This window comes from Marmota flaviventris, chromosome 10 (assembly GCF_047511675.1).
Source record: "Marmota flaviventris isolate mMarFla1 chromosome 10, mMarFla1.hap1, whole genome shotgun sequence".
NCBI lineage: Eukaryota > Metazoa > Chordata > Mammalia > Rodentia > Sciuridae > Marmota > Marmota flaviventris.
In genome coordinates, this window is record NC_092507.1 from 23385213 (window position 1) to 23413050 (window position 27838).

At 50.6% G+C, this 27838-nt stretch overlaps 2 protein-coding genes across 3 annotated transcripts; both read right to left on the reverse strand.

Annotated features, from left to right (window-relative positions):
• Positions 1 to 1712: 1712 nt before the first annotated feature.
• On the reverse strand, positions 1713 to 10157 carry LOC114094109 (SPOC domain-containing protein 1). Of its 2 annotated transcripts, XM_027937053.2 has the most exons (11): positions 10115 to 10157; positions 9805 to 9895; positions 8955 to 9114; positions 8742 to 8858; positions 7445 to 7570; positions 5052 to 5163; positions 4703 to 4853; positions 4273 to 4429; positions 3722 to 3811; positions 3280 to 3466; positions 1713 to 2472 (listed from the first exon to the last, which is right to left on the reverse strand). In XM_027937053.2, exons 2-11 carry the CDS (start codon positions 9870 to 9872, stop codon positions 1811 to 1813), a joined length of 1830 nt encoding a protein of 609 aa, XP_027792854.2. In that variant the 5' UTR covers positions 9873 to 9895; positions 10115 to 10157; the 3' UTR covers positions 1713 to 1810. The 2 variants fall into 2 exon arrangements, with proteins under 2 accessions (XP_027792854.2, XP_071474809.1); XM_071618708.1 differs by lacking the exons at positions 3280 to 3466; positions 8955 to 9114; positions 9805 to 9895; positions 10115 to 10157 and having other exon boundaries at positions 2249 to 2472; positions 8742 to 8841.
• A 318-nt stretch (positions 10158 to 10475) lies between these two features.
• Positions 10476 to 24667, reverse strand: LOC139707369 (SPOC domain-containing protein 1-like). The gene is made up of 4 exons (XM_071618589.1): positions 23531 to 24667; positions 11743 to 11784; positions 10659 to 10835; positions 10476 to 10508 (listed from the first exon to the last, which is right to left on the reverse strand). Exons 1-4 carry the CDS (start codon positions 24665 to 24667, stop codon positions 10476 to 10478), a joined length of 1389 nt encoding a protein of 462 aa, XP_071474690.1.
• Between the last annotated feature and the right edge of the window lie 3171 nt (positions 24668 to 27838).

The following is a 27838-nucleotide window of genomic DNA, read 5'->3' on the forward strand; positions in this document are numbered from 1 at the left end:
CCAGAGACTGTGTCCAGCCCGGGGACGCTGAGACCCGGGGAAAGTCGCAGGAAGGGCACCATCTCGATCCTTGTGGGCCCGGGGCACCTTCCACCCAAACCCTTAGGGTAAGGGACGACTCCTACTCCGGCCTAGCAACGCGAGCTCCGCCCAGCGTTGCATAGCAACGTCCCTCGAGCCTAGCAACCCCGGCCACGCCCCCTAGCAACGTCAGGCCTAAGCCGCGCTCCCGGCCCCTACCAAAAGAGAGACGGGGAAGGGACAGTGGACTAGGGCTAAAAGGTGGGTGGGGGTCACGTCACCCAGTCGCCGCCTCAAGACAGGCGACGGGATCCTCACATGGAGACCCGCTCCCCGCCGGCGAGGCGTTCGAGGGCCGCGTTAGCACCCCCCTTTACAGAGAGGCAAACCAAAGCTCAGAAGGGAAGGCCCTGTCTGGAGGCTAGTGCTTGTTCTTCCCGGGAGCGCAGCAAGCGCTTAGTCTCCCGGGGGGCGGAGGGGAGCCCTGGCCTGGGGGAGGGGTGCACAGCCGTCTCCCCCGCCCCACTGCGTTAGGAAAACCACCCAAATTGCGGACTCCAAATCGAGCTGCAGGTTTGCATAGTAATTTGCATCATTTGCATATAGTGCGGAGGCTGTGGTGCTCCCTTGTCCCTCAGAACCAGATAAGTTCTCCAAGGAGTCCTGCTACTTTCCCTGGTTCACCTGTCGATCCCCCTCTCCCTGACCCCCACCTACAGCCCCCCGCGCCCCCGCTTCCAACCCCTTCCACTAAGTTCATTCACCCCGCCCCCAGCTCAGCCTCTGTCCTGCCAGCCCCGACCTCCATCCCAAGGCCGAGGGCCCCCTCTGCTGTCGGCCGCGGGTAGGGCAGCCGCAGAGCTCAAGGGGCAGGGAAGAGGGAAACCACCGTGGCCCCTTCCTTCCCAGTCCATCAGGGTCCAGAGCGAGGTGGAAACGTGGGTAGAGGATACATACCTTCAGTCTCTGGAGCGAAGGAGGGGGGCGTTCTGCAGAATTCTCTCCCCTTGGCCAGCCCCTGCTTCCCCACCCTGGGCTGGCTAGCCAGGGCAGCTAGTTCTGAGGTCAGTCTTCAGACTCAATTCTCTCAAGTTACACACAGGGAGACACTTTATATTAGAGCTGCTGTGGCGAGCTCATTGCAGGGCCAAGGCAAGGTAGCACCGCCCAATGCTAGGCAATCAGACATATGCACGTGCATACGGACACACATGCATGCACAGGGACACTCAAAGATACACACACACACACACACACACACACAGGAATATATGGTGGCACTTTGTGGTACCCCTCATCTATCCAAAGGAAGAAATCTTGGTCATTGAGAAGCTTAAAAAAAACATTGAAACTTGCTCTCCTTTTGCTCCTTAGCAATTTCCATGTCTGTGCACCTTCAAAAGCCTCTGTCCACTTCTCTCCCCCCACCCCAGTCCTGCCTGTTCTTCCCCCTAATCAGAATACTTGCAGAATTCTTCTAGAAGCTACTCAGGGCAACAGCTTTTCCCTGGGGCAAAGTGATGGTTCCAAATTCCAGACCAGCAGTCAGCAAGGCTGCAAATCTATACACAAAAATCCAGACACACCAAACCACATCTGGTTGGAACTAGGGTCTCTCCTGACCAGTCAGCAGATGCAAAACTAACTTTGCCAAATTCTTTATTGAACCAAAATCCAACACCAAACAGATTGCAGGACAGGAAACAAACAAGACAGGTGGGGAGAGCTGACCCTCTTCTTCCTCCACCCTGTCTCTGTCTGGAGTAAGGGAATCAAGATCCCTGTTGATTCATAAAGATCCATCTACAGGGCCCAAAGAGGGGTCAGGGCCTGGGCCAGGGGGTTCTGGAACTGCAGGGGGCTGGCAGAGGAAGCCAAGAATCCCTGGGGCTGTAGGGGGCTGGGCAGATGCTACAGAGGATGGGGGGTGGGGGTTCTGGCCTGGGGGCCACAATGAGGCTTGGAGCTGGTGAGTCATAGTAACCAGGGACTCAAGGTGCTGGAGCAGGGCTTGGTAGGGACAGGAGGCCCTGTGGAGGTGCTGCCCATGGCCAAAGCCACGGACAGTTGGTATAACTGAAAAGGGATGTTGGGACTGGAACCATCCTGGTGCTGGGGCCCTCTGCCCTCGCCCAGGACGGTGCCAGGTTTCAGGCTCTGCCAGCAGCCTCCCCCTGCCTCTGGGAAACCCCTGCCAACCACAGGCTCCCCTTGGAGGTGGGCTACCCTTGCCCTGGCTCTGCTGCAGGGAACCCCCTGGGGGAGGGGAGCCTCTCAGGGGCACATCTTGCCTCCTGTCCTCTTGCTGGTAGCACCGCATTTCTACTTTCCTGTTGAAGGAGACCATCTTGCGAACCTTCCTGCACACAGGGCTGGACTTAGCTGGGTCTGGGAGTCCTTTCTTGGGGAGCAGCACAGCCAGCAAGAGACTTGAGTGAGTAGCCTCCAGACCTGGGAAAAGAATAGGGAGCTATGGAAGGCCTGGTAGGGGACAACACGGAGCCCCCAAAGCTTCACTGTGGCTACAGCAGATCTGGAGATGAGGTCCCAAGAAGAGCCCCCCCCCCAAAGTAAATGGGAGGGTGAGCCTGTCTTGGAGGAGCTGGTCTTGGCTTGACCAAGGTCCACCTGAGGGTGGGGCGTGGATGTTTGACCTCAAGGCTCTGTGAATTCAAAGTCTACCTCATTGTCCCAGGACATGAAGCCCAGAAAGTTCAAACACTTTGCTAGGGAACTGGTACAGTGGAACCCTTGAGTCCCCAGCCCTCCTCCCCAGGGGCTTTCCTGGAGGCACACTGTGGATTGATCCCTGCATGGAACCCAAACTTGACCAGCGCAGCTGCAGCAAAAGGACCCCTCCCTTCCTCCTGTCCTCAGTGATGTTTTCAGACTGCTATCTGTGGGTCCTGCCTCTGTCCTGCTGTACCTGAGTCAAATGTGGCTGTCCCAGAAGCTTCTACTCAGGGGTACCTAACAGCACAGGCAGTGCAGGGTGGTACTTAGGAGCCCACTTCCTGGAGCCAGGCTGCCTGGATGGGAAGCCCAGCTCTGCTGTTGACTTTGGACAGGTCACTTTGCCTTCTCACTGCCTCGGTCTCCTCATCTGTCAAACTGGGAGGGCTGTTTTCCTTTCCCATCTGCCCAAGTCTGGAGTTCCCTTCTGAGATGTGCCTGCCTCTCCTGAGACAGAGGTACTGGTACCAACAAGTCGGTCCTCTGTGAGGGAGGCAAGGTGCCGTGTGAGCAGTGAGCACTCACCTGGGCCCCCCAGAGGGCGCAGTCTGGTGGGCAGGGGCTGGAAGGCGGGCAGCGGGAGCAGGACCACCTCCACGTGCGCCACAGCCACCAGGCCATGGCGCTGCTTGTTGTTGAGGTAGGAATACAGCAGGCGGCAATTCTGGGTGTCCCGAGCCCCAAGGGGACACAGTCTGACCACACAGATGTCCTGCAGTCACAGAAGGAGAGCAGCTGAGGAGCAGTTGTCCCCTGGGCCTGCAGATGCCCCTGGTCTCATCCAAGTCTCTGGAAACCCAGGGAAGGAGACCGAGGGACTTGCTGAGGGTCACTCGGTGAGGCTCCAGTCACACAGGAACTAGACCCAATTTCTCAGGGCAGGCTCCCGCAGCAAAGCAGGATGGGAGGGAACTTGGGAAGAGGGTGAAGCACCAGGAGAAGTGGGGGTACCGAGAGGGGCAGTCACCTTGGCCTCAGCTGGGCAGACGCTGGCCAAAAGGTCCCAGACAACGTTGGGCAGGATGCAGCTTGCTGAGCGGATCACCTCAGGCAGAGCCTGGGGGCAGGGAGGAGGCCAGTTAGCCCCCCCAACTGCCCACCCCCATAGGCAGACTCATTCCCAGCCACCCAAAGGGCCTGGGGTGAAGAAGATGGACAGGCAGTATACGGGGACCCTCAGGGGCTGCCAGAGGACTTACCTGCCCTGGAGGCCTACAGCCTGTCCCAGCCAATCTCTTACAACTCCTCCCCACCCTCACCAACACGCGCCCTGATCACTGGGTCACTGGACAATCCCTCCTAAAACCCTCCTTTGCTTTAAGCCTGGGGTCACAGGGAGTGCTTTACCCTGTGTGTCCCTGTAGAGATGGGGCTGGGGTCTCATTTGCCCCAGCCAGGCACGGAGAGGATGCCGTGTTGTTTTAGCAAGGGTGACAGAACGGATGGATGAAGGAAGGAAAGGGAGGCGAGCAGCCGCAGGGCGGTGTGAGGGAGGACCAGCCAGCAGAGCGGGAGTACCTGGGCCAGCCGACAGCTGTGTCCTGAGACCAGCTGGGCCTTCACTCGGAACCGCTTGATGGAGAACATGTCAAGAGCACCCTCCCAGGGCGGGGGGCTGGGCAAGGCTTTTGTGGGCCCAGGAGGTATCTGTGGCCTAGAGGGAGGGACAAACAGACTGGGCCAGGCAGAGCAGGTCATCGGAACTGAACCCCAGCAACTCCTTCCTTTTCAGATCAGGTGCTGGGTCACCAAGGCAGGGACTGGAACATTGGTCCCAGCGTGGCCTCGTGCAGGGGGAATCTAGTAGGCTGGAATGATTAGTTCCATTGTACAGGTGGAAAAACTGAGGTTCATGGAACAGGAAGACTTGCCCAAGACCATACAGGAAGACAGGTCCATGCTGGGTGTGCCTCTCCCTCCCAGCCTGTTCCTCCCAGCTCCCACACACCTGTCCTGGGGCTCTGTAAGAGGGGTGTCCCTGGTTTGGGACATCTCTGGAGAGGACACAGGAGCTGGGCTTGGAGCTCTCTGGGAGACCTGGTCTTCCCTGTTTCTGGTGGCTCTGGAGAAGCCTGGCAGCCCGCTCAAGGCCTCGCAGTCTGCAAACAGCAGAGGCAGGAGCTCAAACCACAGGCAGAAGAGGAGGCCACCCGGGCTTGAGAGCCGCGGCTGCACCAGGTTCATGTCACAGTGACCTGGGCACAGGCACCCCCACTCTGCCCCTTCTCGCCAGGTCGCCATCCTGCTGCTGATCCCCACACCAGCCCCAGCCCACCCAGTGCCCCACCCACCCCCACCTGTGCAGATGCGGCAGTTGGGGTCCAGGAAGTGGTGATGGTGCTGCTCCGTGGTGTCCTCCAGGGGGGCGGGCAGGGCCAGGGGGCTGCATTCTCTAGACACCACGGGTCCCTGGAAGGCACAGGAGCAGAGGGGGCAAATGGAAAGGTGGCTGGGGAAGTCAGCGGCCCTCCATGGGCAGGGAGCCCCAGAGAGACGGTTTATTTTACTTTTCTCATTTTTTTTATTACGGTGAACTCAAAGAAAAATTTGAAAATACAAAAAAATATTGAAAAAAGAAACATCCTTCCCCATCCTACCACACATACAACTCATGATATTCCAGGCATTCATTCCTTTATCATAGTTTTTCCACACATAGGGGTTGGGCCCTTTGTTCAAATAGCTGAGATGGAGCATTCAACCTGACATCCTCGTTTTATAGCAGAAGCACTTGATGCAGTGGGCTGAAGTGTCCCCGTCACCTCTGTTGCTTGCTGTCTGGGTCATTTGCTGGCTTTCACTATTCTGAATAGCACTGGGGACATCTTTGTGCAGAAGTATTTTCCTAAATTTTATATTCTTAGATCCAGTCTCAGAAACAGAGGGCAGAATCAGGGAGAGTGAGCCACCTTCAATGGACTTCTAAATTTTTTTACATTTTAATTTTTTTTATATTTTGGTACTAGGAGTTGAACTCAGAGTGCTTTTCTACTGAGCTACACCCCCAGCCCTTTTTATTTTTTTGTTTTGAAATAGAGCCTTGCTAACCTGCTAAAGCTGGCCTCAAACTTGAGATCCTCCTGCCCAGCCTCCTGAGTCACGGCAATTACAGGTGTGCTCCACCGCACCTGGCGTTCCATGGACTCCTGATGTCCCCTGCCGAATTATTGTTCCCTTTAAAATACACACCTAAAAAGAATAGGTTGCTTTAGGAGGGTTTAAGAAAATTCTGAACTGCCAGGCACAGTGGCACATGCCTGTAATCCTAGCAACTTGGGAGGCTGAGGCAGGAGGATCCCAAGTTCAAAGTCAGCCTCAGCAACTTAGTGAGGTCCTAAGCAACTTGCAACTTGTCTAGACCCTGTCTACATAAAATATAAGAAAGGGCTGGGATGTGGCTCAGTGGGTTCAATCCCCAGCACACACAAAAAAAAAAAGATTCTGAAACTCTGTCCTTATCTTATAGCCACCTCGGGAGCAGTGCTGAAGCTCCGGTTTTGAGCAAGGCAGCCCAGGTTCAAACCTCGGCTCCACCACTACCCGGTGGCCTCAGGCCAATGGCTCCAGGTTCTCCATCCCAGAATAGCACAGACTGCGTAGGTCACTGCGAGGTCCGAGGTTGAGTGAGGTGCTGTTTGTAAAGGGGCACAGCTCAGTGTACTGTGTGTGGTTTCCCTTCCCTACTCCACCACCTCCCCTCTCTCTGCCTCTCTCTGGGGACTGAGGACTCCCGCTGGGTCTTCCCACCTTCTCCTCTGCAGACACATGGCTCCCTCAGTCCCCGACTCTGAGGGCTGGGCTCTGGTGGGGGAGCAGCCACCGTCTCCCAGGGCTCCTCTCCACCTGGGCTGTGGCTCTCCTTGGCCTGAGCATTGGGGGTGACAAGTGGGGTGCTGGGGGTTCAGCTTGTCAGGCTCACTGCCATTTCCCCCAGAGCCTGGCACCCAGTAGGTGCTCAGTACATATGTGCTGAGTGAATGGTCATGGTCAAGAGGCCTGAAGCCCTGAAGCTCTCTCTCCTGGACACACAGCTGATTAGAGCCAGGGGACAAGTGACCCCATGGGAACAGCAAACCAAGCCAGTGGGCTTCTTCTGAGAGTGACTGATGTGCGCCAAGGGGAAGTTCTCTTCGGCTGCAGGAGGCTGAGGTGCTCAGGTAATAGATTTGGAAGCTGCTGAGCCCCTGGGGCCGGATCTGCGCAAGACGGAGGAGGCCAGGGGCAGGAAGGCGTGGGGTGTGCCTGTCAGGAAAGCCAGTCCCCAGCCATGAGAGGCGCTGAGACTCTGGACTCTCCTACTGGGCAAGTTCCAGGAGGCTCTCTGGCCTGACCACCCTGAGCAATGGGTGGTTTCCTGCCTGGGGCATCTCCAAACGCACCAAGTAGAGCATGTCCCTGCCCCTGACATCTGGAAACCACTGCCGGAGCAGTGTGGCCCTCCTGCCTCCCCGCCGCAGACCTGAGCAGGAGGGCTAAGGCAGAGGCGGACTGTGGCTAGGCCTTGGTGCCACCCCCCTGGGCACCTTGGACCAAGAAAGCATGGACACAGCAGCCTGGTGGCACTGTCTCACCGTGCCCACCTGGACCCTGTGCAGTCAGGACCACGGTCCCTGCTTTACAATGAACAAGGCGGGCCTCAGAGTAGACAGGTGACTTGCTCTCGACCACACAGCTAGTGGCCCCAACTTACCACCAGGTCCTCCAGGGTCAGCGTCTGGTCCACATCCCTCGGGATCTCCACCTCGCCCTTGTGGGTCAACTTGGAGGTCGGAAGCCCACGAGGCTCCTTCTGTTGCTGTTCAATGATCTCTAGGCCCTGAAGAGGATGAGCTCAGTCAGGGGCCTCTAGCCACCAACGGCCCAGCCACACCTCCCCACCTCAAGGGCCCTCTCCTGTGGCTCCCCTTCCAAGCCAGGCCTCTCCCTGCCTCCACATTGGCTCCTTGGCTCCCCTCACCTGGAAAGCCACCACCCTCAGTCCTGCCTCTCCAGATTCCACTCATTCATTCACCCTCCATGCTAATCCTGCCTCCTCCAGGAAGGCTTCCCAGACTTCAACTTCACCCACAGTCAGTTCTGCCTCTCACTGCCCTGGGGAGGCTGTGGTGGAGAGAAAGAGCACAGGTGCTGAGTCCCTGCTGGACCGTTAATAAAGATTCACGAGGCAGTGTGGCCTTGGACCACCACCCCCGAGCTGCCCTACACCTTGGTTTACCTGTTCTCTGGGGATTCCAATAAGAGCACTGGATTAAACATCATGTGCAGAGAGCCTGACCTGGTGTAGTTGTCACTGTTGATCAATGTCATCCTACCTGCAAGGTTCCTTGAAAGCCCAGAAGACAGGGGTCCTGTCCTCCCTTGGCAGGGTGTGGGACCATGCAGTCGCCCAGGGTCCCCGCTTGGCCTGAAGCTTTGCTGTTATCACCTTGAAACTCTTAACAGTTTTTGAGCAAAAGGCCCCACATCTTCATGTTGCACTGAACCCCACAAATTATGGAGCCAGTCCTGCCCCGGGACCCCACAATGCCTGGACAGCAGCTCAGCCCACAGTGGGTGGGTTCACCTAGTGGACTCCGGTTATGAGCTCTGACCAGCCCAGGGTCTTTCGGAAGAGCATCTCAGACCCCACCCCATCCCCTAGGCTAGTGAACTCCTGTGAACTTTTCCCCCTGGAGGGTGAATGATCACCCTGGACTCCAGACTGCAGACTACACCTGGTCCTCCCTGTCCCACCCTCACACGAGCTAGCTGCACAGAAATCCAAGTGTGTCACCTCTCAACAGAGCCCTCTGTCCCCAGTGCCTTTCACCTCTGCCTCTTCCTGCTTTCCTCCTGGGAGGATCTCCCGGACTCTCTGTGTGACCTCTCCAATGGCTTCCTGGTTCCTGTTCCCCATCTTGCATTTCCCTGTCTGTGTCCCTGTCCTTGTCCCTCTCACCCTCTCCTATCCCTGGGCCGCCCTCTCCTGACTTGGCTCCACGGCTCACCCGTTTCTCCTCCTGGTCCCGCCAGCGGGACAGCTCCTGAGGGGCCAGCTGGATCGAGTTCATCCGCACCAGTTTGTGGGGGGTGACGTCCCCATGAGCCACTTTGAGAAACAGGTCCTGCAAGGCAGGGGGCAGAGGCTGCACCAACCATCCTGAGAGCATCCTGCCAGCGCTCGGCACCCCGGCGGAGGGCCCAGGTCAAAGCCCGCTCACCTGGTTCCTGGGGTCCCGCAGGTTGAACAGCAGGCTGCGGTACTTGGTCTTGTAGCGGCAACTGGTGTCTTGTGTCAGGTCAAAGAGGGCTGCCTCGATGTCCTCAGCGATGCCCTCCACCACCTCCTCACTCAGCACCAGGTCGGGACACTCCTGTAGGCTGTGGGGACAAGAGAAGGGCCCTGGGCACTGAGCCCATGGGGTTATCCACACACTTAGCCCCAGGGGAGACCTGTGGCGGGGAAACTCACTTTCGTCACGGGCATCTCCCTACCTGGGCCTGGCTATTCTTACCCAACTTCATAACAAATAAATATGACCGTTCTCCTTCCACAGGATGCTGAGGCTCAGAGGAGATCAGGCTGATCAATGGCAAAGCCAGAGTCAAATCCAGATTCCTCAGCCTGGGCCGTTCCTGGCCAATGGAGCTGGGGAGGTGGGGAAGGGAGGGACTTGGCTGGTGGGGGTGAAGCATCAGCCAAGGGGAGAGGATAGTAGTGACCCTGAATCTTCCATTGACTTGCTGTGTGGCCTCTACAAAGTCCTGCCCTCTCTGGGCTTTGGCCTCACCTGGGCACCCATCTCAGATGCTCCCGCACAGCCTCTCATTGTGTCTGAAAGCATTTGCTGTGGGTGATGCCCGGAGCAGACACTGAGGGCTGCAATAGCTGAAGGGCAGAGCATGATCTTGAAGCCAGAGATGCCCAGGTTCACATTTCGGCTCTCCGCAGGCTGGCCGGGTGAGCCAGTGACCTCCCCCTCAAGTGGGGTTAGTCACACACACAAGCCCTCAGAACACAGCTTGGCCGGGGGTTCGCGGCAGCCTGGGGAAGCAGAGGCCAGGCCTTACCGACTCCACAGTGCCTCCTGCATGGCGCGCACTACAGTAGCCCGAACCACGAGATCCTGGGGGGTCATCTCCTGCTGAAGCTGAAGTCCAGCTGTGGGGGAGAGAGAGCCTCCTGGGAGCCCTCAAGGGCATGAGGCGGGGCAGGCCCCAGGAGCCCAGATGGACAACATCCTCCCTCAGGGACCCAGGCCCCCTGTCCACAGCTGGGCCCTGGTGGCCAGCAGCCCCCGCCCTAGGGGAAGGACTCTAGGCTGATGGGAGGCAGGAGTCCCAGCAGGGGCTGGGGCCGGGACCCTCCATGGCCCTTCACCTGAGTCCTCTGCCCTTTCCTGGAGAGGTTCCCCATCTGCAGCCTCCGTCAGGCCACCCTGTAGGGAGAGGTGAGGAGGGGACACTGCTTTCCCCAGTGCCTGCAGCCCCCCCATGCTCTGCCACCCATTCTCCATGGTGGCCAGGTGGCAGAGGCAGGCACACTCACCCCTGAACAGTCGGCCCTGGGGAAGGGATCCTTTAGGGGCCCAGAACAGCGGCTTGGAGGGAGGAAGGGATCAGAGAGGCTTCCGGAGTCACGTGCTGTCCCTCCTAAAGGAGGTGAATGGACAACCTGGGGGCAGCAGAACATGCTGCTCAGCCAGAGACAAAGGCCTGACAGGACACTGTCTCCAAACACGCTAGTCCCCCTCCTCCAACCGACCTCCCGGATTCTGGAGGAAGAACACACAGAGCCCAGGCAGCCAGGCAGGTGGGGCCCCTGGCTACTGTCCTGAGAAGTCACACCATCCCTCTGTGCCTCAGTGACACCTCCAAGTCAGGTGACTGAGCCACACCAACCACGTGAGGAGCCTGTTCTGTACCTGGTGACCAGCAGAACCCCGGGTTTGGGCCCTTTCCCTCCTTCTGGGCCTCTGGGCCGGCAAGGCCGAGCCGGCCTCCATGAAGTCCTCTAGAGCCTCCAGCTTCAGCAGCTGCTGTCCCCCAGCCTGGCCGTGGCTGATGGCCCCCAAGAGCTGGATCACCGCCCCAGAACCGAGCTGCGGGGAGAGGAGAACTTGAGAACCAGCCTGGACGGAGGGCCCGCCTCCCCTGCAATTGCCATATGTCTGTCCCCCAGGAGGACAGGGGACGTGCCTATGTCGGTCCTCACTGTTTACCCAATGTCTGCAAAAGGCCTGGCATTTAGCAGGATTTAGTAAACGTTTGCCGACTGGCTGGCCCCTGTCCCAGGAGAGGAGCCTGTGCTCACTCCCACCCTCCTGAGCAAGGAACCTTCTCACCTCCTTCTGACCAGAGATGACCTCCTCAGGGGCCACATGTTCTGTTCTCGCACCACCTCCTCCTGTCAAAGCTTTGGACATGTCCCTTTCAGAGGCCACTAACTTGTTTTTTGCTTCTCCTTGAAATAGCCACTTGCAACCATCTCCCCTTCTGTAAGACTGCCCACCACCCAGCTATTGTTCCTGAGAGAAATCCCCTTCATTTCAAGATGCAACACAGTTTTTGGTGTTCTAATGAACTATGGAATCCATCCTGCTCCTCTTTTTGCTATGGCTACCAGGAAGCAGTTCAATGATAACTTTGAGCCTAGAAGTTTGTGCCTTTCCAGAATTGGTAGAGGGTGGCGACTTCTAATATTTTATTTCTCTTTTCCTTTGCTTTCTTTAGGTTTTTATCCCACTTTAAGTGTGTTTTGATTTTTTTAAAAATGTATTGCAAATCACGGGAATTTTCTGGAAAGCAGGTTGTGCTTGAAAATTAATCCTTGACTGGATTATCATGGAATGGTCAGGTTGCAAGGGAGAAACTGGAAGTCTAAGCTTCAGCATCATAGCCGGAGGAGGATCACCCCTGGGGGAGGACCCACCCACGACCCACCCACCCCGCCACACTGAAACAGGGAAGAAAAAGGTCAATAAGAAAAGCGTAAAAACAAAAACCTACGTAAGATACAAGCTTCACCCCATGGGGCATTTTCACTTCCTCCTTGGAGAGAGAGAGGATGCAGAGATCAGAATCCAAAGAACCCAGTGATGACCCCTTGGCAGGGAATTCACTGTAAGATGTTCTTTCCGAAAGGGTATGCGGCGTTCACCAGGTTGACATTTATAACAAAATAAAGTCGGGCACAATCCAATTAAAGGGGGAAGAGTGAATACATGGTAACATATTACACCATAAATTCTGTGTGGCCAAAGAGATGAGGAAGTCACAATAAAAATGACCTTTTACCGGGGCTTACAAAGTAGCGGGCCCTGGAGGAAGCTCATCCCACACAGTCTTATTAAGGTCTCTGAACAGCACGAGGCAGGGTGTACTACCTTTATCCTACCATTTCACAGATGTGGAGACTGAGGCTCAGAGGGGCCCTGAAAAGTCCCATAGCTACTAAGCTGGCGAGCTGTATTGGAGTTTAATTCTGATCCCAAAGCCCCAACACTTAACTGCTGGGCTTCGTGGAGATGCAGAAAGATTCATGGAAAGATATCATGGTGTTATTGGGAGAACAAGAAAAAAAAAAAACAGGTTACAGAACAATATTGGTTGCATAAGCCCCTTTATGTAAATATATATTTATAGATGCATAACAGAATGTATCTCTGGGGAAGGAAATTCCAGAGGGACTTTCACTTTCTATGTGTCTACACTTGGATATTTATATTATTCAAAATGAGCATGTATTTCTTTTATAATCAGAAACATATTTTTTATTAAAAAGCAAGTGCAAAACAATATGCGTAGTGTGCTATCATTTGTGTCTCAGAGAGAATGAATTTTTAAGTTTGTATGCACTTGAATGTGCATAAATTATCTCCAGAAGTACCAAAAGGGCCCATAACCTGGGCTGCTGGCAGGGCAGGGGCTGGGTGCTCGGAGGGAGGTGGGTCACTTTTTTGGTGGTGTTTTTAAAACGTGGGAATGAATCAGCTTTTTAAAAGAGTAATTGAGAAAGAGGAAGGAAAAAATAGAAAACAGGGTACACCTGGGAAAAGGAGCCGGGAAGATATTAAGACCAGCTCTTTATAGCTCCGAGCCTTTGGCCGGCCCTGGTCTCGAGGGTCCTTCAGCCAGTACTGAGGCCGAGAACGGCAGGCAGCAGGGTGGGAGGCGTGAAGGTCCCCGAGGCCGGACGTATGGGACCAGAATACAAAATACTATGTATAATATGTGTAAAGAAATAAAAGAACAGCCTCGCATATGAGTGAAGGGAGAAGGCCGAGTAGGTGTAGAGATATTTAAAAGGCAAATCTGGTTGAGAACCAAATGCAATTTCTGGAAATAAGGAATATAGGCAAAATTAAAATTAAAAACTCCATGTATAGGTTTCATAGCATATTAGACACAGCCGAAACAAACTGGCACACTTGAAGGTAAACGTTGTTCTTTTGGGTACTGAAGATTGAACTCAGGGGTGCTTTACCACTAATCTCTATCCCCCAATTTTTTATTTTTTATTTTGAGGATATATAATTTGCCCAGGCTGGCCTTAAACTTGTGATCCTCTTGCCTCAGCCTCCCAAGTGGCTGGGATTACAGGCATGTGTCCCTGTGCCCAGCTTAAAGATAAATTTAAAGAAGTGATGCAGGCCTGGCTTAGGGGCGTACACCTGTAATCACAGGGGCTTGGGAGGCTGAGGCAGGAGGATCCCAAGTTTGAGGCCAGCCTCAGCAACTTAGTGAGGCCTAAGTAACTCAGCAAGATCCTGTCTCTAAATAATATACAAAAAAGTGCTGGAGATGTGGCTCTGTAGTCGAGTGCCCCTGAGTTCAAGCCCCAGTACCAAAAAATAATTTTTTAAAAAGGAGTTTGGTGAATTTCAAACAGGAAAAATAAAATCCATACCTAGACACATCAACACCAGTGATAATGTGATCCTAAAAGCACCAAGAGAAAAAAATTATAGCTAGTATTGTAAGGGCATATCAAATATGCTACTCCTGCGGTAAGCACTTTACATTCTCACTATGACCCTATGAGGTACTAGTATGATTATTGCCCTCATTTGACAGAAGAGGAAATTGAGGCTTGAAATGATTAGCTTGTCCAAGGTCACACAGCTGGCAAACCAAAGAATCAGGATTAAATCCAGGCAGTCCAATTCCACAGGCCACTGTGCTATTAATGCCACTCACTAAAAGACACTGTAGGTAGAAAAAGATTCGAAATTAACTAACAGCTAATTCCTCAATCGTCATAATGAAAGGCAAAACCTAGTAGAATGTTCTTTTTCTTTCTTGGTACTGGGGATTGAACCCAGGGGCACTTTACCACTGAGCAGCATTCCCAACCCTTTTTGTTTTCTTCTTTTGAGACAGGGTCTCACTAAATTGCTTAGGGCCTCACTAAGTTGCTGAGGCTGGCCTTGAACTTGTGATCCTCTTGTCTCAGCCTCTCTAGTCACTGGGATTACAGACATGCACCACTGTGCCCGGCTAGAAAATTATTTTCAATGTGCTTAAAGAAAATAAGTGTCACCAGCTAAGGTAGAGCACCTCGCAATCCTGGTGACTCGGGAGGCTAAGGAAGGAGGGTAGCAAGTTTGAGACCAACCTCAGAAACTTAGGGAGACCTTGTCTCAAAATTAAAAAAAATAATAGGACTGGGGATGTAGCTCAGTGGTAGAGGAGCCCTGAGTTCAAACCCCAGAACCAATCCAAACCAGAAAACTGTCAATTGTAAAATCAGATGAGAATGAGGATGAGATAAAGATATTGTAGAGAAAACAAAGACAGTTGGTTTTCTTGATCATTTTATTTTACTCAATAAACAAAATAATAAAGCATGGAGGGAGAAGGAAAGAAAAATTATCCCACTCAGAAAAGCTGAGATGCAATGAAGAATTCTGAGCAAAGAAAATGATAAATATGTTGTTAAATCTAAACAAACATTGCATGAAACTATAATAACAGTGTGTGATTTGTTGTATTTAAAAAATAGGATAAGACCAATTTACTGGATAACAATAACACACAAATTGGGAAGGTGCGTGCTCAGAATGAAAGCATTCCAAGATCCTTCCCTACTTCAGAGGAAGACTGTAACTACTTTTACGCTTTGCTAAGTCAGGCATTCAGGCTGAGAGAACTTCTGAGAGAACATCAACAGGACGAAGAAAAATTCTAAATTAAAGATAAAAAACGAGCAAGGGAAATAATCCATCTAAAAGGGGGCAAGTATAGGAATGAGAAATTCTAAACAGGATGGTAGAAATAAATGTAGAAGAATGAGACGAGACCCTTATGGCCCTGTACAAAGTCAACCTGGAATGGATCAAAGACCTGGGAATCAGACCAGAAACTAGGCAACTCCTAGAAGAAAACACAGGGTCAGCGCTCCCACCTATAGGTACAGGCAATGACCTTCTCAATAGGACTCCTAAAGCGCAGGAAATAATGCAAGAATTAATAAAAGGGATGGTATCAAACTAAAAGGCTTCTGGGGGCCAGGCATGGTGTGCATGACTGTAATCCCAGTGGCTTGGGAGGCTGAGGCAGGAGGATTGCAAGTTCAAAGCCAGCCTCAGCAATGTAGCAAGGCCTTAGGCAACTTTGCAAGATCCTGTCTCTAAATAAAATATAAAGGGATGGGGATGTGGCCCAGTGATCAAGCACACCTGGGTTCAATTCCTGGTACAAAAAAAAAAAAGGCTTCTCGGGGTTGGGGATTTAGCTCAGTGGCAGGGCACCTGCCCAGCACTTGCAAGGCCCTGAGTTTGGTCCTTAAATAAAAAGCTTCTGCACAGCAAAGGAAACAATTAAGAATGTGACGAAAGAACCTACAGAACGGGAGAAAATCCTTGCTAGTTACCCTTCTGACAGAGGATTAATACCTAGGATACATAAGGATCTCAAAAACTTAACACCAAAAAGACAAATAACCCAGTTAATAAATAGGCAAATGGACTAAAGAGGCACTTCTCAAAAGAAGAATTACAAATGGCCAACGAATACATGCAGACAAATGTTCAGCATCTTTAACAATTAGGGAAATTCAAATCAAAACTACAATGAGATTTCATCTCACACCAGTCAGAATGGCAGTCATCACGAATACAAAACAATAAATGCTGGAGAGGATGTGGAGACAAAGGGACTCTGTGACACTGTTGGTGGGATTGTAAATTAGTACAACCACGATGGAAATCAGTATGGAGGATCCTCAAAAGATGAGGCATGGAACCACCATAGGACCCAGCTATCCATGCCTTGGGATTTATCCTAAAGAATTAAGGTCATCACACTAGAGTGATACACACATCCCCATGTTTATAGCAGCACAATAGCCAAACTGTGGAATCAGCCCACATGTCCATCAATAAATGAATGAAGAAAATGTTGTATGCTGTTAGAGTCTGTAAATAAGTCAAAATAACACCTGGCATTTTGCCAGGGGAATGTTAGAGTTGGTAAACAAGTCTGGATGGTGCCTGGCAAAATGCCAGAGGGAGTGGTTTGAGAAGTAACAAAAGCGAGCCATTAAGTGTGGAGATTCCTGATTGGTTGACTGCTGTATCTAGTTTATGCTAATTAGATAAGCTGTGTGGAATGTATAAATACTGCTCCTGTCCTGCAATAAACGGCTCCTACTCCTGCTGTATCAATGTACACAAGTTGTTCGTCACCCCCCCCCCCAGTTATTTTGCTGCAGCCGGACTGCAGCAGTATGCATACACAATGGAGTTTTATTCAGCCATCAAGAAGAATGAAATTAGGGCTGGGGCCGTAGCTCAGCAGAAAAGCGCTTGCCTAGTATGCGTGAGGCACTGGGTTCGATCCTCAGCACCACATTAAAAAAAAAAAATTAACAAATAAAAACTAAAAGCATTCTGTCCATCTACAACTACAAAAACAATTTAAAAAAAGAATGAAATTATATTATTTATAGGAAAATGAATGGATCCTGAGAACAGGATGTTAAGTGAAATAAACCAAACTCAGAAATTCAAGGGTCATATGTTTTCTCTTAAATGTGGAAGCTGGAGAGGAACAAGGCAAAGAAAGGTGGGGGGAATCTCGGGAAAAATCAAAGGGACATCAGCAGAGTAGAGGAAAGGGACCAGGGGGAGGGAGGACAGGAGGGAAAGGGGAAATTCGGGTGGAATGACCATGGCCAAATTCTATTGTATATCATGTGCACGTACAAATATGTAACAAGGCATTCCACCATTTTGTAGAATTACAAGGCACCAATTAAAAATATGGGGGGAAGTTTATGTTAAAAAGGAGGGTCTGGGGCTGGAATTGTGGCTCAGCGGTAGGGCGCTCGCCTAGCACGGGCGGGACCCGGGTTCGATTCTCAGCACCACATAAAATAAAGGCATTGTGTTGTGTCCACCTACACCTAAAAAATAAATATTTTTTAAAAAAGGAGGGTCTGCCCAGGCACAGTGGCACACACCTATAATCCAGTGGCTGGGGAGGCTGAGGCAGAAGGATCGAAAGTTCAAAGCCAGCCTCAGCAATAGTGAGGCACTAAGCAACTCACTGAGACTTTGTCTCTAAATAAAATAGAAAATAGGACTGGGGGTGAGGCTCAGTGAGTGCCCCTGAGTTCAATCCCTGGTACCTGCCAAAAAGGGGTGTCTGAAGCCGGGTGCATAGTGCACGCCTATAATCCCTGTGGCTCAAGAGGCTGAGGCAGGAAGATCATAAGTTCAAAGCCAGCCTCAGCAAAAGCAAGGCACTAAGCAACTCAGTGAGACCTTGTCTCTAAATAAAATATACAATAGTGCTGGGGATATGGTTCAGTGGTTGAGTGCCCCTGAGTTCAATCCCCAGTACCCCTCCAAAAGAAAAAAGAAAAATCTAAAACTGATCCAGGGTCCCTGCTATCACCACCCTTTTCTATTCAATGTCACACTGTGGTCTTGTACAGCACAAGTGAGGACAGGGAGGGGCAGACGTGAAGAACTGGAAAGAAAATAACAAAAACTGTCATCTGTCGACACATGATTATCTGTCTGGAAAACTCAACAAAAAATCCTAATAGACAAATTATATGAATTAGTAAGAGTTCAGCAAGATTTCTGGATACAAAATCAATAAGCGAAAATCAATTATAATTTTTATATGCCAGCAACAGCTAGAAATTGCAGTTTTTTTAAAGTTATCATTTTATGAAAGCATCAAAAAAAAAAAAAAACCAGACATTATGGGCCTTCCAAGGGAAAGAATACACTACCACCCACAAAGTTCACAACAGAATCCAATTCTAATCAAACCTCTAGATTCAACCAATTTACAGAGGACCATGTTTAACTAAGCCACAGAGATGCAATAAAACTACAGGACAAAAATCTCATTTCTTCAAAAAAAGAAAGAAAGGAAGGGAAGAAGGAGAATGAATAAATTCATAAATTTGGATATTTGCAATAATAAGAATTCCCCCAGACTTCTGAGTGAATATACAAAAGAAGACTTGAAGGCAGGAATGCAGACAGATATCTGCCCACTAATGTACGTAGCAGCACTATTCACAACAGCCAAAAGGTGGAAACAATCTAAATGTCCACTGAAAGATGAATGAATAAATAAAATGTGGTATATTATGCTAAGTGAAATAAGCCAGTCACAAAAGAATAACTAAAGAATAACTGCATGATTCCACCACCTGAGGTATTCAGAGTTATCAAATTCACAAAGGCAAAAAGTAAAACAATGGTTGCCAGGTGCTAGGGAGAATCAAGAATGGGGAATTATTTCTGTTTTTCTTTTTGATACCAGAGATTGAACTCAGAGGCACTTAACCACTGAGCCATATCCCCAGCCCCTTTTTATATTATATTCAGAGACAGGAGTTCACTAAGCTTCTTAGAGCCTAAGTTGCTGAGGCTTTCTCACAATCCTCCTGCCTCAGCCTCCCGAGTTGCTGGAATTACAAACAGAACTATTGTTTAATGGGTTCAGAGTTTCAGTTTGGGATGAAGGAAATGTTCTGGAGAGGGATGATGATGATGGTTGTTCAACAATATGAACTGAACACTTAAAAATTGTTAAAATGGTAAAATTTACATTATGTGTATTTTACCACAATAAAAATAATCAAGAACTCCTGCTCACCAACAGACATATAAGGAAAGTAAAAGTATGTGCCATACTCTCCGTGAACTTTGCATAACATATAACTGAAAAGGAGTAGTGTATGCAGAACATATAAACAACTCCTACAAACCAATAAGGAAAAGCTAAACAACAACAAAAAAATATTATTTTTGGCAAAAGACTTCGCAGGAATGGTTAAAATGCACAAGATTCTCCTTAGTAATAGAGAAATGAAAATTAAAACAACACTGAGATATTGTAGCAATCTCTACTTTGATAATAATAATAAATATCTGAAAATATCAATAGTGTTGGTGAAGATGTGAAATCACTGACACATTTATATATGCTGGTGGGATATAAAACATTTCAATCACTTTGAGAGATATTTGGCACTGCTTAAGTAAAGTTGAAGACATGTGTATCTTTTTTTTTGGTACCAGGCATGGAACCCAGGGACACTCAACCACTGAGCCACATCCCCAGCCCTATTTATTTAGAGACAGGGTCTCATTGAGTTGCTTAGGGCCTTGCTAAGTTGCTGAGGTTGGCTTTGAACTTGTGATCCTCCTGCCTCAGCCTCCTAAACCGCTGGGATTACAGGAGTGTGCCACTGTGCCCGGTGAAGACATGTGTATCTTATAACCTAGAAATTCCACTCCATAGAATGTTCCCTGGAGCTACTCTTGCTCATATATGCCAAGAAACACACCAAACCGTTCAAACAGCACCATGTGTGATAGCAAAAAGCCCTGCAAAGAACCCACCCTTCCATATGGAGTCAACAAATAAATGGAGGCATATTCGTGCAATGGGATACCTGCTGTCAATACTTAGGATCTGTGTGATCTTGGGAAAGTTAACCTTGGTGTGCCTCAGTTTTCTCATCAGTAAAATGGGGATAATACCATTGTCTACCTCATAGCATTGACGCAAGGATTGTGATCATTATTCAAGAATCTTTAAACTGTGCCCAGAACACGGCAACCTCTCTCTATAAACATTAATGCTGATAGGGTTCCTTGGCTCCTGCCTTGGAGAGGGCCCTCCTCCTGACACGTGACCACACTTCAGTGTCTCCTGTTCCATTCAATGTTTTCTTCACTGATCTCTCACCTCACTCTTCCCAGCTTGGCCCTAACGCACCCACCGCCCCGCTCCATGCTGCCTCCTGTCTCGGTACCTTTGCACATGCACTGCCCTCTTCCTGCCCCGCCCTTCCTACCTGCTCTACCTGCTGAACAGTCCTCTGGGCTTCAGTTTGTAGTTAAACTCTGGTTACTTGCTTGTCTCTCACTAGACTGTGGAGTCTGCAGAGGAGGCCTCCTCTTTGTTCAGCAGGAGGCTGTTACACATCCAACCCCCCCCCCCCCAGCTGGGGCTTTGGCAGCCTGGCTGAGGGCCCAGACTCTGCTATGGTACGGCCTGGGTTCAATGCCCGGCTTCACCTGTTACTCTCCAAGGGACCCTGAGTGAGTCGCCAACCTCTGAATGCCCATTTTCTTGATCAGCAACATGAGGGATAACACTGACTTTGCAAGCGCTCATGAGGATGACCTGAGATGACACAGGGGAAGCTCCTAGCCTATAGTAAGCACTCTAACAAAAACAGCTATTCTATTTCTATTTCTTCTCCCCCTGCCCCCCTCCCCGTGTTAGGGATGGAACCTGGGGCCTCCCGCATGCTCCCTGAGCAGCTCATCACTGAGCTACACCCCCAGCCAAAAGAGCTATTCTTAGGCTTCCCACCCGCTGCAACCACTGGCTCCTCCCCCACCAGCCTCTTGACACCACGCAGGTGCAGACAGTGAACCTGGTGCCCAGGAATCTGCCTGGGGCCAGAGGAGCTGTGTGTCCCCTGGTCGTGGTGGGCAGACTGAAGGCAGAGCTCAGGGCACTGACAGAGCTGCCCTCCCCATGTCCCCTCCTATCCCCTGTGGGGCTCAAGATAGACAAAACAACGGCTTCCAGATCCTCTCCTATCCCCCCTCCAAAAGTCTCTATTTTCTGCCAGTTGAAGACACACGGGCCACCTCTCTTGCAGCTTTGGGGCCCACGGGATGCTCCTCATTTCACAGAGGATGCAACTATGATTTAGAAAGAGACATCTCTTGTCGGAGGTCACCCTGTCCTAAGAGGCAGAGCCTGACCTTGAACCCATCTGTCTGTCCCTGCCTCCAGCCAGGCAGCCTCCAGGAGAAGGAGCTGGGGCCCTAAAAGGGGGCTCCAGACCAGCTGGGCACTGAGCCCACCCCTGCCCACACCCCATTAGCCCTGTCCTTCACCACCCGCCCGTCCCTGTCACAGCCCAGCCTCATTCTTCTCCTGCAGCTGGCACCGGTCACCATGGCAACGGGATGTTTGGGAAGCTGTGGGATGATGGGCTGTACCGCAGAGTCAAGGATGGGGCCCAGGGAAGGGAGCAGCCGTGGGCTGTTTCCAGTCGAGCGAGGCAGGAACCTGGCTCTACTGCCACGCCTCAACAAGCCCCCCTCCACCCACAAAAAAATGCTGCAGACCCAGGAATCCCAAGTCTGGACATCTGGTCCAGATAAATCATCTGGAGTGGGGAGGAGCCAGGTGTACCAGGATGTCCGCCCCAGCATCACTTACAACAGGACAAAACCGCACCTGTCAACCACAGGTAACCTTTTAAGCATTTTTCTTGTACCCAGCGCCGTGTTAAAAGCCAAACATGTGTCATCTCGTGTACTCCTCGCCACCACCCCACGGGGTAAGTGCTTTTAATAGCCAAGTTTTGCAGATGAGGAAATTGGGCTCAGAAAGGTGAAGGCACTGGCCTAGGTCACCAGATAGACAAAGCCAGGACGGAATGCCAGCCCCTTGCCTGCTATGCCACAGCGGCTGGAAATGAGAAAAGGAAGTCCCAGCCCAGCGCCTCATCCTGACAGCGCCTGGGACTGTGACAAAGCTGTCTAAGACAACTATGATGCAGGGTTCAGGAAAAGCAAAAAAATTCAGCAGAACAATGTGCACCAACTTGGAAAGAGCTTCATCTACCACGGAGCCTACAAAGCCAAGTTCAAGCCCTAGAGCAACACAGAGGGCAGAGCCCACTCAGGTGAAAAGGTAGAGGTGTTCACATCTGCACAGACGTTCCCAGGAAAGACACTGGAAGGGCACAGGGTGTGACAGGCATTATCCCTGGATGATGGGCAATGAGCCCAGGAGGCATTCACAATAAATAAATAAAATTATAAAATTTGATAAATATGATCACAATCCCAGGTAAAGAAAAGACATCTACTCACAGGGAAAAGATCGATACCCAAAATGCCTTCAGGAGTTGGTGCTGAACGTTGGCATTATGGGTGACTTTTATTTCTTCTGTATTTTCTAAGATGAATACACATCACTTTGAGAATTAAAGATAAATGTTTTGAAGTGATGTTTACCAAGACGATATGAAGACATTCCTAATGTAACCATGGTACAAATGGCAATAAACAAACAGGCAGATCACTGGTTCCTATCCCAGGGCTACGACTTGGCTCTCCGGCCTTGACGAGGCTGTCATTTTACCCCTTGAAGCCTCAGCATCCGCATCAGTGAAATGGGTAGAAGTCAATAGCATCTACCCTGAGGGACTGTTAAAAGATTGAAGATGAAGTGCTTAGCACAGTACCCCGCACATGCTAGCCCACCTAGATGTGAGGACCACTGTGCTATGATGTGGAGGATTCATGAGCAGCAAGCTCTCAAGACAGCCTGATTTGTGCCCTGGCTGTCACTGACCAGCTGGGTGACCTTGGATCTGTTACCTTATCTCTCTGGGTTTCACAGGAAGATTATATCAAAAACATCTAGTGTGTTAATATGCAAGTACAATAAATGTGGAAACTTCAACTGTGTGGGAAATAGTCACTAAAAAAATACCTTCCATTTTTGGTGTACATACATGTTAGCTGTGAATTACTAACAAAATTAGTGTAAGTGGGAAAACTACAGAAAGGGAAGCAATGATTTTAGGGAACATGGCTGGGTACCGACTCCACAGCTGTGTGAGCCTGGACAATTTTGTTAACCTCTCTGAGCCTCAGTTTCCCCATCCAGTCATCTAAAGCTAATGCTTGTCTTCTAGGGCTACTGTCCACACTAAAGGAAAAGCAAATGTTAACATGAATTACATTGTTTACCTTGTACCTTATGCTGTGCTAGGTTCATTATTTTACATCATAAAATCTCATTTAATCCCGCAAAGAACTCTATTTAGCTGGTGTTAGTATTTCCTTTTTACAGATGGAGGAACTTAGATTAAAAAAAATATCACAAGGTCAGTCAGCTAGGAAAGGTCAGAGGCAACATTTGAACCCAGGACTTCTTGGCTCCAGATGATTAGGACCCCTCCAAGAATTCAGTAGGGTAATTCATTTCCTCTTTTCCGACTCTGGCAGGCCTCAGCTTACATAAGAGTGAGAGAGAATGTTCATTAGGACTCCATCTAGGGGCTGGGGTTGTGGCTCAGTGGTAGAGCACTTGCCTAGCATGTGTGAGGCACTGGGTTCAAGTCTCAGCACTTCATATAAATAAATAAATGTCCATCAACATCTAAAAAATTAAAAAAAAAAAAAAGAGCCCATCTAGCTTCGCCCTATTGAATTCTACCGCCAAGCATCGTGTAAAGAGGTGGCCTGGCCCTTCCTGTTTCAAATTTTTAGATTCAACTTACCAGTCTGGGGCAGCCTCCCGGGCTGGCTTCCTCTGGCTCATCCTGGCAGGGGTGGTCTGAGTGTGTATCTGTGCTGTGCTCCTGGGCACCGAATGCGGGACCTCTCCTTAGCCTTCTCTGCCCTGCGAGGGGGCCTATGGTAGCGGACTCCAGGGAGGAGCTGAAGATGTCCAGGCTCTCTGGGGAGCTGGAACAGGCATCGGCAGGGGCAGCGAGTTCCCACCCTAGCCTCTCCCCGGGTGCTGGCTGGGCCTTGGCCTCCAGCTCCTCCTGGTTCTCAGTGCCAACCCCCAGCAGGGGCTCTGCTTCCTGCTGCTCTGTGGAAGCCCCTCCTGGCACTTCCAGACACAGCACAGGGTTCAGCAGAAGGTCCTGTGCAGTGGGCCTGAGGGACTCTTCTCCAAAGGGCACTGGGAACCCAACAGAGCCGTGGGGGCTGCCAGGCTGAGCCTGGTACCCAGCAGCAGGCAAGTGTTCACACTCCTCCGCCCCTGAGGCTCGCGCAACCCAACTCCCAACTGGATCTCTAGGCCCAGCATCCTTGGGAGAGGGAGGCCTGCAGGGGCCCCCCAAGGACTCCAGGTCAGCACCTTGGGGGGAGCCTCCCACAGACTGGCTGTTCCCACCAGGGCTCTGATCAAGCCACAAGAAGCCATCAGCCCCTTTCCTACCTTTGGAAAAGGCCCTACACTTCCGGCTTTTTCTTCGTGACCTCATAGGGCCTGGTGAGGATGGAAGGCCCCTTCCAGGGGGTGCCTCTTTGTTGAGTGTGGGGTTTCTCCCATCACACCCTGGAGAGCACATGTCTTCATCTCCCACCTCCCTGGGCCTGGGGCTGCTGGCCCCTTTGGCTCCTGTCAGCCTCTCTCTGCCCACCTGTGCTCTCTTCGGGAGACCTGGTGACGTGCTACAGAGATCCCTGAGGCATCTGGTATGTAAGATGTCATGCAGGGAAACCTGGAGCCTCTGGGGGAGCTGAGCACTCCCCTGAGCAGGCCCTGGGGGCAGCTGCACGTGGAGCCTGGGGCCAGGCCTGGAATCTTGGCCCTGCTCCAAAGCTGGCAGCTCCAAAACCTCCAAGCTTGCCTCAGAAGCACCTCCAGCCTGGGAGCTGGCACCTGGATGGGACCCCTCCATGAGGCCCCTCTTCCTGCTCCAAGCCCAAACCTGGGCCTCTGATTTTAGGTCTGGCATGAGGATGGTTCCTGCTATGTCATTCTGGAAGTCCCCACATCTGTGTTGGGGATGGAGAACAGGATCCTCTGGACTGGAGCCCTCTGCATCCCCCACCTGTGACATATCTGTTCACCTGGCAGGGCCAAAGGAAGACCAGGGCCTGTGTGGAGACAGAGAAGGGAGACCACCTCAAGGAGGGCCGGACCTGCCCGCCCACTCAGGGCACCAGGCCTATGGGAACCTGGTTGGTAGCCTCCTTTCCAGGTCCGGCCCACTCCAAGGTCTGGAGGGGAACCCTCCAGGGATCAGCTGGACTCGGGTGCCCTGGGTGGGGGGGGGGGGGGAGGCTGCCTCCCACGGGAGCTGCTACAGCAGCCTTGGCCTCGCCCTCTCTGGGGGCTTACACCTCTGTTTACGCGGGAGATAGTAATATCTATCGCTATTAATGGCTCATATGCACCATTTCATTTCGCCCTGGCAGATTCGCCTAAGGAAGCGAAGAGCCGGCATTCCCTCCCAAACCAAACGCCCAGCTTTAAATCACCCCACTCGGCGCAGACAGAGCAGGGTTCATACCCATCACCCCTCCCCAGCGCTTCCTTCCCTCCCATTCTGACAGGCCCCCAGCCAGTTTCCCAGGCCTGACTTGGACAGTCCCCCACCGTCCACTGAACCCTGGCCCAACAGGTCCAGCCGTTCTCACCTGTTCCCCCTCCTCCAGCTACACCCCCAACCAGGGTCACGTGAAGTGGGAGAGCCCCGCCTTGGAGCAGGCTGGGGGCGGAGACCTTGGTGAGGCGCAAAAGACGGCTCTGCTGGGGGTGCTGGCGTTGCCGCCCCAGCAGAGGGCGCGCCCTTCCTCTTGAGGGCTTCCCGGAGGAGGCGCCAATCCTCCAGGGCAGGGTTGACGGGCGCATGCGCCAGGGGTACCAGGCATTGAATGGCTTCACACGCCTACTGAGTTTAAACCCGATTGTTTGGTGTTGATGGAGTGACAGTGCCTGAGCCCCTGGGGGAATATAAAACTCAGACCTAGATTTTTTTGCTTAATTATTTATTCTAATATTATTATTATTTCAAATATAATTTATGTAGCTAGCAATGTGCACATTCAAGTCCAACCTTAGGGAACAAACTTTTTTAAACCTTGGATATTGTTTTTGTAAGGGTAAAAGAAATTGAAGTTAAAGCGTAAAAGTTAAAGGGTAAAAGACCGGGTGTTGTAAAAGTTTCTAAGCTGCAAGGTCTGAGTTAAAATGTAAAGGAGGTATTGTTAGGTTTCTATGTTACCTGCAAAACCTGAAATTTCGGTAGCTGTTAAGACAATGCTTAGAACCGCCCAGTAAACATTTCCCCTGATTATCTGGTTGTTTAATAACTGAAGGGGTCTGTGTGGTTGCACGCAGGCCTTGCAGGGCCTGAACCAATCAGTTTGAATGTGTACTCTCCTTAGGAATGACCTATCACTCCAGCCTGACCTGTTCCCGCCAATGAATGAACTAATCATGTTTAGGAGTTGTTGTTCAATTTTCCCGCGCCTCATGATGATTTGTTCTGATGTATACAAAGCCCTCCGCCCTCCCCAAAAAGTGTACTTAAGCAATCCTCAGCCCCTACTCGGGGCTCTGGGCTGCTTTCCCTTCTTGAGTGGGCACAGAGCCCCAGCATGCTGGTTCAATAAATCCCCTTTTGCCAATTGCATGAGTGGTCACTTGGTGGTCTCTTTCTCCGACGTTTCGCGGGACCCTTACATTTTCATTTACTTGATTTCATAATTGTGAACGATAGGGGCTGGGGTTGTGGCTCAGCAGTAGAGTGCTCGCCTAGCAGGCATGAGGCACTGGGTTCGGTCCTCAGCACCACATAAAGGTAAAATAAAGATAGTGTGTCTACCTAAAACTTAAAAATAAATAAATATTAAAAAATAATAATAATAATTGTGAACGATATACTTATGCCTCTATTACTAAAATTATCCATTTTAACAGTATTTTTTGACTTTTTTTTTTTGTACCAGGGATTGAACCCAGGGACGGTTAACCACTGAATCACATCACCAGCCCTTTTTTAAAATTTTTTATTTATTTATTTTTTATTTTGAGAGAAGGGAGACCACCTCATGGAGGGCCGGACCTGCCCGCCCTTGCATTGCTTAAGGCCTCGGTAAATTGCTAAGACTGGCTTTAAACTTAAGATCCTCCTGCCTCAGCCTCTGCAGCCCCTAAGATTACAGGCCTGTGACCCCGCACTGGGTTAATACTTATTGACTTCTGATGTGGTGATTTAATTAACTGCCCATTCCCCTTTCTCCTCCCGATTTTTAATTTTTAATATTTACATTTCTAGCTTTTCTATGGTTTCTGTTATCCCTGAGGATAATCCTAAGTGTCTGTTTCTTCTTTATATTCCATGTTTTGACTCTCCTCCGTGTGAAACAACTTCCCTTGATATTCCCTCTCCACTTCTGCCACCTTCTATCAACTAAACCTTTACTTTTGCATCCCCGAGACTCATAACCTTTACATTCTATCCTGTAAAGATAATTCAATTTGCCATTATTCACCTATAGACTGATTCTTAACACTGAGAACCAAATGACGTTCCTCACATTAAGATTATGGAAACACTTTTGCTATGGAACCAGGGGTCTGATGGGCCTGAGTGAGGGGGCTGAACTCACTAGCACTGAATACCTTCGTGCCCCCGGGGACCCCGAAATCTTCCAGGCCCACGGGACACTACACCACAGTTAGACTGAATGATTTTGATCAATGTATCTCAATCCAATGTCAAATTAAAACACCATGATGATAGTAATAAGGGAAACTGTGGGGTATATGGAAATTCTTCGTAGTTATCTTCACATTTTTTCTGTAAGTCCAAAAATCATTCTAGAAAATAAAGTTTATTTAAAAAAAATTATACGGTTGTCCATATTGAAATTTGTCATGATCTGACTCTCAGGGTCACAAATGAAGTGAGAATTGAGATTCATTGTCACCAATAACCATAATTATTGCTCTGAGGAAATAAGTGACAGGCAGGTGGCACATGCCTGTCATCCCAGCTGCTAGGGATGCTGAAGCAGGATCAGGAGTTCAAAGCCAGCCTCAGCAACTTAGAGAGCAACTC

Bases quoted from the DNA above. Each gene is read 5' to 3' on its own strand.
- LOC139707369 (XM_071618589.1), bottom strand. From the start codon at position 24,667: ATGGAGGGGTCCCATCCAGGTGCCAGCTCCCAGGCTGGAGGTGCTTCT. The intron at 11,785-23,530 runs GTAAGTTGAATC...TCTCTCTCCAAG, and splicing joins CGGGAGGCTGCCCCAGACTG to GAGGAAGTGAAAATGCCCCA. The intron at 10,836-11,742 runs GTAGGTTTTTGT...CTCTCCCCGCAG, and splicing joins GGGTGAAGCTTGTATCTTAC to CTCGGTTCTGGGGCGGTGAT.
- LOC114094109 (XM_027937053.2), bottom strand. From the start codon at position 9,872: ATGACCCCCCAGGATCTCGTGGTTCGGGCTACTGTAGTGCGCGCCATG. The intron at 8,859-8,954 runs GTGAGCGGGCTT...CCTGCCTTGCAG, and splicing joins TGCGGGACCCCAGGAACCAG to GACCTGTTTCTCAAAGTGGC. The intron at 5,164-7,444 runs GTAAGTTGGGGC...TGTGCCTTCCAG, and splicing joins TGACCCTGGAGGACCTGGTG to GGACCCGTGGTGTCTAGAGA.